The sequence below is a fragment of the Branchiostoma floridae genome, chromosome 9 (genome assembly GCF_000003815.2).
Source record: "Branchiostoma floridae strain S238N-H82 chromosome 9, Bfl_VNyyK, whole genome shotgun sequence".
Classification (NCBI taxonomy): domain Eukaryota; kingdom Metazoa; phylum Chordata; class Leptocardii; order Amphioxiformes; family Branchiostomatidae; genus Branchiostoma; species Branchiostoma floridae.
The window spans coordinates 4537647-4551541 of record NC_049987.1 but is presented as its reverse complement, the minus strand read 5'-3'; the positions used below and the strand labels follow the sequence as shown (position 1 = coordinate 4551541).

Here is a 13895-nt window from a genome sequence, read left to right as displayed (position 1 = left end):
CGTCTTTTGTTAATTTATGGCATGGGAAACTAGACCCACACATGTCTGATCACAATTCACACAACTTTTTTCTCGCCACTTACCTTCTAATTTAGGAAAAACGAATGCCTGGAAAGTAATGACTCCAATGATTTGAAATTTGGAGGATATTGATAAAAGACTTCATACTATGAAGTTGTGCCTGAAAATCTGAGTTGTGCTTGTTATTTCTTGGTGAGGACAAGAACTTATTGAACCCCCCTCGTAAGATTTATTGCACATTTGATTACCATCAAGCTAGTCAGTACTGAATAGGGGAGGAAGAAAGACATTTTCATATAATTACCAAGCTTCATAAAAACTTGACTGATAGCACACAATGTGTATCTATAGGTACAACACCTAACATTATCATTTCACATTTTGCTATCACATATCATTTCACATCTGGCTTGCACAAGTCACTGGTAAATTTACTTGTAAATCTACTTTCTCTCAACTTGTATATGGATTTTTCATTAAAGACATTTACAGACTTCAAGTTCACAACTACTGTACAGTTATTGTAGCTTCAAGCTGTAAAAACTAAAATGAACAAATTGTCAAAGAACTGCAGATTGAACTCTATGTAATCTATGCACTAAAATATGAACATAATCATACAATATAAATATGTGGTCCAGACCTTTTAGCCTTGCCGTTAGTACGCTGGGTTCGTAAGCTGGCGACAGCGGGTTTCGAATCCTAGGAGCCAAGATCTAGAGTGACTGTACTACTTGACTCTTGTGTTTCATAATTGCTGGCTCAATCTATCATTAGCGAACAAATGACTACTGAGGATAGTACCCAGGCTACTGCACTACAAACACATAAAACAAGAACATTCCAATGCAAGTGGTTGACACATGGACAACTAATCTCTAATATAGTTGATCTGCTAATTTTGATGGATCTGTGTCTCCATTTTCTTGGCAGCTTCTCTCTCAGCTTTCTTTCTCTCATATCTTCCTTTTCCTTCTTCAAATCTGGACCTCTCATCTTCTGTTGTAACCTAAATAAATGGAGGGATACATGTATGAATCTGACAAGGCAATCAGAGATAGCAGGCTTCACCCCCTCAATGTAGAAAAGGCAGTATGTATATGTCTTTGGTATGACTTGGCCAGTAATTTAAGTCACGATCAACCAAATGCAAGGCAAAGACATGCACGTTTGCACCACATATACACCCTATAAGGCTTCTCCTGTTGTTGAACATTGCATCATCGAAAAAATCCTTCTTCACACTTGAACATTTTGTTGCAAGGTAATCCAACTATGTCTGTCAATAACGTCACAGCTCAACAAAAAAGTGCCTTTGAAAAGCAGCAGAAGGATATATTGTATTAAGTTAACAACTACAGAAAATCACAATAATTAGGTGCTGTTTGCTTATCAAAAATATGTTTTTCATGAACCATGGTGCTAGTTTCCAAACTAGTTATCATTGGATTACCTTGCAACAAATTGGATTACCTTGCAACAAAATCTTGAGTCTGAAGAATGATATTTGATGGCACAAGTTTCAACAACATTACTGGGTGCTATTTGGTGTTAACGTGGAGTGATACTATTCTTGTTACGTGTACTGTAAATGCAGAAATGTTCGGGGTGGATTAATATTCGCGGTTTTTGCGGTGACCACTTCACCACAAACTTAAAACCACCGCTAACATTTTTCTATTATGGTATTAGACTGTGCACAGTCTATGGTGTTACCGCAAAAATAAAACCACTGCAAAAAGTCCTTTTTCCCGCTACCGTGAAGTTAAATTCCCGCAAACTTATAATGCATTTACAGTAATAAGATAATGTTGTGTTTTAGTGTCATTCATCATCATCATCATCATCATTTTAGTGTCATAAACTCTTAAATACTAGTAATACAGTCATCCCCTTACCTTGAGAGGAGGGATGGGAATGGGTTTCCCATCAGCCCCCAGTGACACAAATGTAAAAAACGATGTTACTGCTCGCTCCTTTGTCACTCCCCCATTGGTCATCTTCTCCAGATCCACAGCTACCTCGATCTCCATTGTTCTGGACAGGTAGGAGGATTAATGAATGGCAACTAGTATATACAAAATGTATATGTTAAGTAGTAGAACTCATAGTACTCATACGTTACTGCGAACGGGTCCGGTCGTCGATATTCTAACAACCAATCCATTCCCCTCTTTCATTAAAGTCAGTTTACTTCTGATAGTCATTGTGTACATGTAAAGCTGTGTGCTTGCATGGTCTATAAGTTACATTGGTGGCAGTGGTGGGATGGTGCTTTGGAGTGGCTGGACGCTAAACTTGAACACCGTTCTTGACTTTTCATGTGGCTTAACTTTCCAGGCGCTACCATGACACGTTTTTCTAGGCCATCCGACATCCATTTGTAGGGCCCACCAGTGCCAAGTAGATTGTAAATAGGTGTCACCAGTGACAAAGCCAATTCTCCAACCAGAATTCTGGAACCTGAGCCAGAATTTTGAGTCAGACTTCTGGGAACCTTAGCCTGGATACATCTAAATGCAACCTACATAAAATCCATTTGATCCTTTTACCCAGTATATACTAGTATCATACTTACAATTCTTTTGTAAATCTATATATGTACAAACGAATAAGGTTTTCTAGAATCAAACTGCATGTCTGGAATAAGCCTTAATAATTTTCTCTTTATAGTCCAGCTGTGTTCAAATCTCACCTGCCACTAGTGAAGGTTATCCTGCCCATCAGGTGCATCAGGCTGCCCTTCGGTACCGGGCGGTGGAAGTTGGTCGCCTCGATGGATGCCGTCACCACGCGGTTCCTGGCGTGCCGTGCCGCCGTGATGCCCGCCACTTCGTCCATCAGCTTCAACGTGCAGCCTCCGGTGGCGAACCCGTGGATGGCGGTGTCGGACGGGTTCACCAGGTGGATGAGAGAAGACTGCGAGTACCGTACGGTGTGGAGCTCGGCCTCCAAGTCCATTGGTCGATGTTCCAGGACGTTATTCACCACGTGGTCGTTCTCTTCCCTGTGCGCCTTTTGGTAGTTGTACCTTTTCTGTCCTGCCTCCCTTGCCTGCTCTGATTGGTAGATCATGGGCGGCACCTCGGCCGTGGTTTTGGCCACGGTAGAAACGGGAACGTACCTAAGCGAGTGAGACAGAAAGGATCTCAATATGAGGCTCACTGAGCACAAGAGAGACTCATCTGCAGTTGCACAACACATGCATGAAGGCACACAAAAACCAGAGATTACAATTCTTGACAGAGAGAGCAGACAGTTTGAACATGGTAATTAAACATCAGATCCCTATACCCATCATAAACAATGACCAAGACTGCCACAGCCTTTCCCCCATCGACAGCACAACCATGTCACATGACCGTGTGACCTTTGACTCCAAGGTCACGTGACTACTCGCAACATCAGAGCTGAAGAAAGATGGCAGTACTCTGGACAGCCAGAGAATCACAAGGGGGTTACTGTACGTTTAGCCGTGACCTATTATAAGCGACACACCCCATAAATCAGATCTACCCAGCCAAGTAGTTACTATGCTGCCCACTCCCTTGGCCGGGTAGATCCAATTTACGGGACTTGTCATTAGGGGCAAGGTAAAGCACAGTATTAGACTCAAGGCGCATGTTGCTAGGGGCCCAAGAAAAGCCTGATAACTGCCGCGTAGTTCTCTGGCTGTCCAGGGAAAGATGACAAGAGCCTTCTGAAAGCTCCCCACCAGAACTCTTATCCATTTGTCATGTGTAACATTTTAATTCTCTATACTCAAGGGAACGTACCAGAGAGTTGCCTTGTTGGTCAGCCGTTTGCTCCCTTTGAGGACATTCTCTGCCCACACCTGGACCTGGACTTCCAGGGAATGTGGTCCAGTGAAGGTCACATCTGCCTGAAGCTGGGCAACTTCACCTTGGGAGGAAAAGAAGGATAGACATCAAGTTCAAGAGTAATTGTGACACTGGCAAAGATTTATGTGGTATCATGGGTCATTCCAAATCCCACAATACAGCCCAAATTCCTACAGATTAGCCTTAAATGTTTTTGATGAATGCTTTGAATAAATTCCTTCCATGAGAGAAAGAAAGACGAAAAGAAAGACAGAAGGAAGGAGGAAAGAAAAAAGAAGGAAAGCCAGGAAGAAAGGAAAGGAAAACGGAAAAGGAAAGAAAGAGATAGAGAAAAGAAAGTAAGATGGAAAGAAAACGAAGGGAAAAACTTCAAAAAGGAAGGAGAATGAATGAATGAATGACTGAATGAGTGAAAGAATGGTACAGCAGTAAGGCCACGTTGATTTGATTATATGGATGACATCCGCGCTCGCACCAATTTTCGGCCATTTCCAAAAAAAAAAAAGTTTTCAGCTACACAATAAATTGTGCAAAGCAGCTTTAAAATGAGCACAAATATGCCGTAGATTGAAAAAAAAGTATTAGAAAACAGATAACTAATGCCATATATAGAATGCCAAAATGAATCTAAAGTCAAAGAATAAGAATGTGAAAGGACGGAAAGAAAAAAAATCTATTGTTGGTTGGGGAGGTACCAGTACAGAAAATTCAGGTCCAGAGTCCTATGTTCAACCTTCCTGTCCACTTTGATTTCATACTGAAGGCAACTTTTTTTTTGGCCAAACTTTTTTTTTTATTCGCTCGCTCGCATCAGTTTTGGAGTTCCCGGAGGATGTCATCCATATAATCAAATCAACATGGCCTAAGAGGAAACAAGAATGTATATATGGATGGATGGATGGATGGATGGATGGATGGATGGATGGATGGATAGTAGAGCAGTGAGAGGAAACGTACTCATGTCTGATACAGTGATAGGTAATATCTGAAATGTACATACCCACATGCATTGGCTGCAGGAAGTCCATCCTCTCTATCCTGACCAGACTGGGAGCGCATGGATCTCGCCCCTCCTCCCCGGCGTAACGGTTACAGTGTCGTGCACTGACGATAATCCCTGCCTCCTCTATCATTTTCAGGATATTCCCACCGTGTACGTTCCCGCTGATGTTGGCATCGTCAGGACGCATGATACGACTCACAATGGCGGGGCTCGTGCTGCAAGCGGCCATCTTGCTTCTGTTGGTTCTATCGCTGGTGGAAAAGAGCCGGTGTGTTGTAGTGGTTGTAGGTCCGAGGAACTTCTTATAAACAAATCTGCAAAAAGTGATACGTTAAAGGTTAATCAATGACAGTAACATGAGAGTAATATATCGGGTGTATTTGAAGCCTGGGTGCCATAGACAGTACCCAATGTGTTGAGTAATAATGATGATGGTGATAGTAGTGATGATAATGATGATGAACATAATACTAGTATTAGAACACATCCAGTGTGTTACTGTAAAAAGGGCTAATTGTGTGGTCTTAATATGCAAAACACCTACCCTAAACCGTAGTAGATGCTGTGAATGCTGAGAAAAGGGTCCTAAGCACATGCCTCACAGCTATAAAGATACCAAAACCAGAAGTTTAATATGCAGCAGTATCATAGAAAGTCGCTAGGGGGCCATTATCAAACTTGACCTTCGTTTTCAATTATGATGTGACACAATTTTTAACACACGCACCGAAAATATAAATAACGTTAACGTTATACACCTTGACGTTATACACCTTGGTGAAATTATAAGAGCTCTTAGGGTATCAGAGATTGCTGTAAAAATAAAGGTCACCTTCAAATTATAACATCTAAAATCGCGGACCGCGAGAGAGATAATTTTCAGTAAATTTTACTGCTTAAATGTTTAGCTAGATATGTAATTTTTACCTGTGATGGCCTAGGATGAAGCGTGACGAACTAAAAATCTGTGAATACTTGAAGATTCGGGATAGAACCGCCTCCATCCACCCGGCTGCACCCGAGGTGTTGTTGTTGTTGTTGTTTGTTTGTTGTCGCTGTAAAACGTGGTCTCTTGGTGCTGCCCGGTTTCACTTGGTTCAGTTCTTGAGGCCAAAGTCTCCCTTGGTATTTCAGTCTGACTACAGTCTGGGTGACTTGCACTTTAGTGTTGCTGACGTGCTTCTACTAGATGTGTCGCGCGTGGGAACGTCAGGAAAACCGGAAGTGACCGTGAGGACGTTGACTGTATGACCTTATGACGTCAGAGTTATCTCGTGACGTCACCCACACGTACAGTCATCATCATCATCAACATGGCGTCGGTAAGTACGAAGCGTAAGTTTTTGTGCCATAAAATTGTCTAATTTTCCCGATGAGTCGCGAATTATGTATTTTTAGCTCCATATTTAGAAGCACAACTTTACAAAGCACGATATAGTAGAATTTTCAGAGGCTTAGACAAAGTTTAGACCCAATTGTGGTGTAAAAAAGGCAGACTGTTTTGGAATCTCCACCAAAAATTATTTCATACCACGCAGCTAGCTAGCCTCTACCAGGCTCCTCGGATCGATGTTTGTCAAGTAGTAGAAATTGGACAAATAGATGGAATACTAGTAGTGTGCTAGGGGAGTCTGCCGGCCAGAGGAGTTAGTACGTGACTCTCCAAGCCTGGTGGAGGCTAGGTATAGTAGCGACTTGCGTAGTGGCTACTACAAATTATAAATTATCGCTGTGGCTATTGACACACTCAGTGTGCCAATAGCCAAACAGGCTATTGACACACCGAGATGCCAGTCAGCCAATCAGAGCTTGTAACATGCCTTTCCGGCAATATTTTACACAAGCAATAGTTGATTAGACATTGTTCGGAAGATTAGACATTGGAATCTTTGAATCTTGGAATGAACGGACGTATTCAAGTTATGCCCTACATCTGGATACCTAATAATACAGCCATCATCGTGTATGTATGACGTAGGGTAGTGGATAGAGCGTTGACCCGGGAATTCATGATACCAGCTCTGACCCGGTTCGAGTCCGCGCCGGAGTTTTTTTAATTTTTTTTTCAATTTTTCTTGTCCCTTTTTAAACATCCATTTGATATAAGAATATTTTATTTATAAACAACTTTTAAAGTTTCTGTTAACAATATGAACCAAAAATAACACTGACCACAAAACATGTCATAATTTTCGGCCGTGTGGTTCCGGCGCTATCGGCAGCGACTCGGAAGAATATTTCTTTCACATTAAAAATAATGGAGGTAAAACAACAACTATAACTTCGCTTCCTTGGTGATATAAGTTTTTGAGGCCGAAAATTCTCCAATAAGGCAGGAATTCGTCGGTAAACACAGCTGAAAACGTGTTCCTAACCGATCCAACATGGCTGCCATGATCACATGCGGCGACAGTAAAACTAGCACCCTATATGATAGCAGATTCCGATGTTTAAAATTGTGCCGTAAACACGTGAAAAAGATCGTATTTTGGGTTGATAATGGACACAGGATGCCATTTGTATTTTTCAGAGTGTTGATTGTCAAATATAACCGTAAGATTTCCTCATTTTAGTGGTTTCTATCACTGGGTGTGTCGATAGCCTAACAGGCTATCGACACACTCAGTGTGCCAATAGCCTAAACAGGCTATCGACACACTCAGTGTGTCAATAGCCTGTTAGGCTATTGACACACTGGGTGTGTCAATAGCCTCGCTCATAAATTATTTGAAAACATTCCATCACCAAATAAATTATCCATGCCCGAATTTCTGTCTGGATAAAATTATAGTTACACTACAGTTGACGTCGCAATCCACATACAATGTACTATGCCATGCGGATTGGTATATAGAGTAGAGTAGACTTCTTCGGTTGGATAGAGGAGTTCATACTACATCAGTACACGGAACCACTCCTCATCAACCGCTCCTTTGTGATCAGTGATCAGCTTTTAGCTAGGATTTTATAATAGGGAGTCCAAACTTATTGGTGAGTCACGGTAAGTGACTATTGTAGGGGGGTCTGGGGGCATCCACCTTCCATGGTGCAGAGTTTTTGATGATTTTAAGTTAAAACAGTGCATTCTAAAATTTCTAAGGTATCCTAAGAGGCAAAAATACTGTTACAGATGTCACAGTAGAAGACTGTGACCACAGATGACCTGGTAGCATCCCTGGTCAATCAGAATTTCATGCTTTTTAGAGGATTTTCTCCCCAGTATAGGGCTCCCAGGGGCATCAAATTTCTTGTTATTCTAAGAAAAGTGCGTCCGCGTTGACGCATGCCTGGCTTTATCCCTACTCAATCGGGTGGTTCTCAATAAACTTTCAAGCCTTGCTTTGAAACTTATCATTAGTGATTGCCTTGTTCTCTCCAGGCTTCTTGCAGCACGTCAGAGCCAACCTCTTCAGGGTCCATGTCAGCGGCAGACAGAAGAGCTCAGCGGATGGCCAAGCTACAGGAGCTTAGTCTCAAGAGGGTGAGATTTTATTTTCTTATGTTAATCCTTTTATCCAGGGTTGATTACTTTCAGTATGAAGGTTGTGTTTGGAGGAACGTTTGCATGTGTGTTTGTGTTTGTGTCTGTCAACAGCATTAACTTGTATTTTGGCTCAATGGATCCAATTGATATTTGATATATGGGTAGGTCTTTATGATACCTTGAAATTATTAGATTTTTGGCCCCCTAGTGGCTTTTTATGGTACTATTATAATAGCAGAACTTCCGGTTTCATATCGCATGTTATGGACAAGCTCTGATCACCCATGTTGCTAGTTTTCTATGTTAAATGTCATTTTAAGCTTATAAAAATACAATATCATCAATTTCATGTCATGAAGTTCAGATTTTCAGGACAGATAGGGTAAATTTTTGTTCTGTGCCAACAAGTAAATTTCTGTCCCAGGACGGACAGATGAGCGGGTCCTGTGGTACCGTAGATTGCTCTTGCAGTCGGTAAGATGTGAAAATATGTGACATACTTTTGTAAGTTTGGTTCTGTGTTTGAGGAGTACCTTGAGCAAGTCAAGTTAGCTGCCCCTCCCTGTAATAATATACCCTGCTACAGAAGCAGTATGGAAACTTGCTGACCTATGTGCCACTAGGTAATACATGTGTCTGAATGAGTCAATGAACGAGTTGTTTGGTTTCTTGTCGTAGAATGAGGCCAGAAAGCTGAACCACCAGGAGGTTGTGGAGGAGGATCGTAGGAACAAACTTCCTGCCAACTTTGAACAGAAGAGGAAGAGGGAAGAGTGGAAGGAGGAGGATGAGAAGAAAAGAAAGGTAAAAATTACTCTTTCCCTGATTGGCTGTAAGAGCTCCTCAAAGCAGGTCATTGACCTCCAGCAAGGATACTGTTTTCATGTCCAAAAAGTTTGAAATTTGCTCATAAAAGAATATGCTTGAGAAAAGGTGTAATTAAGCTTATAGAATGGAGAGTAGCCACAAGTATGATACAAAACCTTATCCATGAATTGTTTTTACCTGTACAACATTTATGGTGTCTACATTGTACTTTCAAAATCTAGATATCCATGAATTGTTGTTACAACATTTATGGTGTCTACATTGTACTTTCAAAATCTAGATATCTATTTTTTTCATCCTCATTAAATTTGGAGTCTGCAGAGAATGTCATCCATAAAATTGATTTGTTGTGGCCTAATGACAGTTTCACTATTTCGATATAATATCAAACCAACCCGTTTAGAAATAGTTAATATACAGGGATTTGAGTAGTTTATCACTGTTCATTGTCACCTATGTTCCCATCATGTACTTGCAAACAGACTTTCTTGTATAATGTTAACCATTGTGGTTGTGTTCTGTTTGCTAGGAGGCAGAAGAGAGGGGTGAAGACTACGACAGGCTCCGCATGTTAGAGTGGACAGCTGAGGAGGTGGAGAAATGGGAGAGAAAGAAGAAGAAGAAAAACCCTGATCCAGGATTCTCAAGTACGACTTTGTGTGAATAGATATATAAAGTCTGTAGTACTGTAAATCCATTTAATATTGCATTTGGAAAATCTAGCCGTTGGGGAAAAAGAGTAGCTCACAGCATTAATGTTAGCTGTAGAAACAAGGCTCTAGCTGGCCTCAGCACCCTAATGAAAGAATTGCAATGGTAAAAATTCTGTAACAAATAAAGAATTACTGTACATTTATGTGTAAGGGATGTCCCTGTAGCTCAACTGGTAGCAGCCTCACAGTTGAGCTGTTGGTTCCTATTAATTAGTGACTGTTGGTTCAAATCTTGGGAAGGGCATCTCAGTTAGGACTGCACCATCTTTAGGAAGGGATGTAAAATGATGGTCCTGTGTTTGAGGAGGTGCAAGCATGTTAAATGGGGAGGGGTAGCGACTCTCCCTGTAACAATACACCCTTCTAAAGAATCAGAAGAAAAAAACTTGCTGATCTTTGTGACACTAGTCACTACAAGGTAAACAACAACCATTTTGACTTCTTCCAAGTGAACACATTAACATTCATACCATTTACTGTTGTTGGCAGTCTCTTCCCTTTGGAAGATCAGTAGGAAGGTTGTCCTCTGCAGGCTCGAATGTGGCTGTGTAGTCCAATCCTTGATATACTCATGGCATTTACTATACCGGTGTATATTTCCCACATAGCGTATGAAGCGGCAGGACTCCGACAGTACCAGGCCCTGACTAAGAAGATGAAACCAGACATGGAACACTACCAGCAACAGAGGGACAAAATGTGAGCACACTCTTTAAATGTCTATAGTCAGTTTTCTTTTTATTATTGATATCAGTATTAGTACTAGCAAATATGTTATTTCATTGTTGATAAAACTGTAAGTAAAAAGGAGTGTCAGGTATAGCTTTTATCCACTACATGTATATTTACATGCTAGCTTGTTCGTAAGCACTTTATTGTGTGTACAAATATAGAGTCTAAAATTGTAACATAATATATCTAAATTGTGTGTCTTTTGTTGTAGTCCAGTAGTTGGCTAGCCTGGGTACATCCGGGTAGTAGCTGTTCGCTCTTATGTTTGCTTCTGCTACCTGTCTGGGGAACTGTATATTCAAACCTTTTGGTGTTGGAGTGCTTGTTCGATGACAACAGGCCCTCCTGCAATCGGACTTGTTTGTGTTTGGGGTGTTGGAACGCTTGTTCGAACAAGCGCTTGAACCCATTCCTTAATACGCTCGTGTGTATGAACCAATCAGTGCCTTCATCCAAAATTTGGATGATTTCAGACATTAAAGAGGGGTGCCTAAGCATTTGCACGAACCCTATGAAATTCGTACGAATATTATGTGATACGCACGAATCACTATGCGAAAACGCACGAATATTATGAAATTCGCACGAATCACTATGCGAAATCGTACGAATTTTATGAAATTCGCACGAATCACTATGTGACACACACGAGCCTTATGTGATTTGCACGATCCTTATGCAAAAACGGCGGCCGGGAGGAGGCATGATTTTGAGCGTTTGTACCCGAGATATTTATACTTCAAGGCATGGAATGGACATTTACCGTCGCAAAGATGTATTTGATAGCCTGTGAGCTACTGTTTAGCTTCATTTCGGCGTGTTACATCGTATTTTCAGTCGCCGAACCGGCGAAGCCGCCATCTTGAATATTCCGCTCCCTCTGTCACGTGATCACACCAGTGGCTGCGCAATTTGAGCATAAGGATCGTGCAAGATCACATAAGGCTACGTGTGTGTCACATAGTGATTTGTGCGAATTTCATAATATTCGTGCGTTTTTGCATAGTGATTCGTGCGAATTTCATAATATTCGTGCGTTTTCGCATAGTGATTCGTGTGTATCACATAATATTCGTACGAATTTCATAGGGTTCGTGCAAATGCTTAGGCACCCCTGTTAAAGATGTCAAGGTTCCCAGACAGAATAGCAGAGAAGCGACTGCATATAGTGTGTAATAAACATCGGAGCAAGAAACAACTATGTATAATATAGTTGGAGCAAACTACTATCTGGATGGAACCCAGGCTGGTAGTAAGTGGCATCTCTGCCTCTGAAACAAGTTTAGAATGTTGTTGTTGTTGTATACAGGGGTGAGAAGTTCTACCCAGACATGAACACACCTGTTGATGTAACCATGTTTGTGTTGTTGTTGTTGTTGTTGTTGTATACAGGGGTGAGAAGTTCTACCCAGACATGAACACACCTGTTGATGTAACCATGTTTGTGTTGTTGTTGTTGTTGTATATAGGGGTGAGAAGTTCTACCCAGACATGAACACACCTGTTGATGTAACCATGTTTGTGTTGTTGTTGTTGTTGTTGTTGTATACAGGGGTGAGAAGTTCTACCCAGACATGAACACACCTGTTGATGTAACCATGTTTGTGTTGTTGTTGTTGTTGTTTATAGGGGTGAGAAGTTCTACCCCGACATGAACACACTGGTTGATGTAACAAGGAAGGACTCTGATGAAGCCGTAGACAGACTAGTAGCAGACGTGGAAAAACAGTGAGTACTAGTATAAATTTCAAGATTTGTGTGAAAGTTATTTCAAAAGCTATAACAGTTTGTTTTACTTTACCTTTGTTATGGTCTCAATCCCCAATCCCAGCATAACTGTTCATCAAAATTTGAAAAGCCTACTGTACTGAAAATATCCCCCACGGTCAATGTAATATCCCACTTGTTTTATATCAGTCTGTCATACAAATGTAGTTTGGCGCTCCTCCATTGTTTGAGACTTACGCCATGCTGATGGCTACTCGACTGACTGATTGAAATTTGTGACGTAAAGAAGCAACATGTCCTTATCAGTTCTGGTATATACTAGTATGAATAAGGTTTTTCGAGCTGGGTTTCTTTCAAGAGCTTCCAAATATTGTTGGGAGATTGGAAACTCTAGCTAACTCATTCCTTCCCTCTAATTTGTCAATACCTTCTTTGAAATTTATCCTTTGACATCAGATAAAGCTTTGCAAACTGATTTTGAACCACTTTGGGAAGTGCGTACTTAAATTGAGAAAAGACAGTATGTCGGCAAGTGTCCTTGCTGTTTCTCTAGTATATTTTATGGATGCAGCCCCAATCAAGATGCCTTCCCAAGATTTGAATTTCTATGTACTAAATCCCTTATCTCTTTAGGATCGACAAGAGGGCCAAGTTCAGCAGAAGACGCGGATTCAACGACGATGCGGACATCGACTATATCAACGAGCGTAACATGCGCTTCAACAAGAAGGCGGAGCGTTTCTACGGAAAGTACACTGCCGAGATCAAACAGAACTTGGAGAGAGGCACCGCCGTGTAGACTTTGTAGCCACGAGGTTTTCTTCTTTTAAGACTCTTCTGAACCTCCTGTTGTACTCAGTGTTTTCACTAGGACTTTTTCACAGCAAGTCAGGGTTGGACAAGTTTTCTAAAATTCACTTGTCCTATCGGGCTAGTACATAGAAAATTACCTTGCCCAAACCAACTAATATCAAAATCTCACTGTTGGAAAAATCTTACTTGCCCGATCAGGCAAGGGGGATAGGACATTCGCTTGTCCGATTGGCACATTCACTTGCCCGAGACAATCGGACTAGTGGACTTGTCCAACCCTGCAAGTGGCATCATAGTGCAACAAATGCAAGGGGGAAGCAATACAGGTGTGAGCATTTATGGGGGTCTGGAGGAATTCTTCCACTGGAAATTTTTTAAATCGTAACCCATAGGAACACTGTTACCTTCATTTTGAGGGCCAAATTGAGTGACAGAAAGCCAAAGTTTTTTCACCTTATTGTTATGAAAGAACAGAAAAGTCCCCTATGGTTGAAACACAGCGTAGGGGCCCAAATAACAGAATAGGGGCCCAAGTCACAGCGTAGGGGATCCAAATCACAGCATAGAGGCCCCGAGTGGGACGGAAAAATTTCAAGCCCGATACAGCCCCGCCATCAAGTAACCAAGAATTGAAATTCATTCAAAGGCCTACAGTATCTTTAGTAACTGTTACCTTGAATATCATCACCTGGATGTGAAACCTTTGTCAACATAGCCTTGTACAATGTATA

The 13895-nt window shown here is 41.3% G+C and overlaps 2 protein-coding genes across 3 annotated transcripts; one reads left to right on the top strand and one right to left on the bottom strand.

Annotated features, from left to right (window-relative positions):
- Positions 1–247: 247 nt before the first annotated feature.
- LOC118423242 (cytosolic acyl coenzyme A thioester hydrolase-like) lies at positions 248–5978 on the bottom strand. 2 transcript variants are annotated; one of them, XM_035831322.1, is made up of 7 exons: positions 5794–5958; positions 5411–5470; positions 4864–5180; positions 3798–3924; positions 2717–3145; positions 1920–2058; positions 248–1030 (listed from the first exon to the last, which is right to left on the bottom strand). In XM_035831322.1, the coding sequence occupies exons 3-7, from the start codon at positions 5093–5095 to the stop codon at positions 917–919; spliced, it is 1041 nt and encodes a 346-aa protein (XP_035687215.1). In that variant the 5' UTR covers positions 5096–5180; positions 5411–5470; positions 5794–5958; the 3' UTR covers positions 248–916. The 2 variants fall into 2 exon arrangements, with proteins under 2 accessions (XP_035687215.1, XP_035687214.1); XM_035831321.1 differs by lacking the exon at positions 5411–5470 and having other exon boundaries at positions 5794–5978.
- Positions 5979–6095: 117 nt separating this feature from the next.
- On the top strand, positions 6096–13292 carry LOC118423250 (pre-mRNA-splicing factor SYF2-like). The gene is made up of 7 exons (XM_035831329.1): positions 6096–6188; positions 8246–8347; positions 9029–9154; positions 9708–9825; positions 10500–10590; positions 12253–12351; positions 12985–13292. Exons 1-7 carry the CDS (start codon positions 6180–6182, stop codon positions 13148–13150), a joined length of 711 nt encoding a protein of 236 aa, XP_035687222.1. The 5' UTR covers positions 6096–6179; the 3' UTR covers positions 13151–13292.
- Positions 13293–13895: the final 603 nt, after the last annotated feature.

Coding starts and splice junctions, on each gene's coding strand:
- LOC118423250 (XM_035831329.1), top strand. Junction 8,348..9,028: donor AGGAGCTTAGTCTCAAGAGG/GTGAGATTTTAT, acceptor TTCTTGTCGTAG/AATGAGGCCAGAAAGCTGAA. Junction 10,591..12,252: donor CAGCAACAGAGGGACAAAAT/GTGAGCACACTC, acceptor TGTTGTTTATAG/GGGTGAGAAGTTCTACCCCG.
- LOC118423242 (XM_035831321.1), bottom strand. CDS start 5,870: ATGGAGGCGGTTCTATCCCGAATCTTCAAGTATTCACAGATTTTTAGT. Junction 5,181..5,793: donor TTCATCCTAGGCCATCACAG/GTAAAAATTACA, acceptor CACTTTTTGCAG/ATTTGTTTATAAGAAGTTCC. Junction 3,146..3,797: donor ACCAACAAGGCAACTCTCTG/GTACGTTCCCTT, acceptor TCACTCGCTTAG/GTACGTTCCCGTTTCTACCG.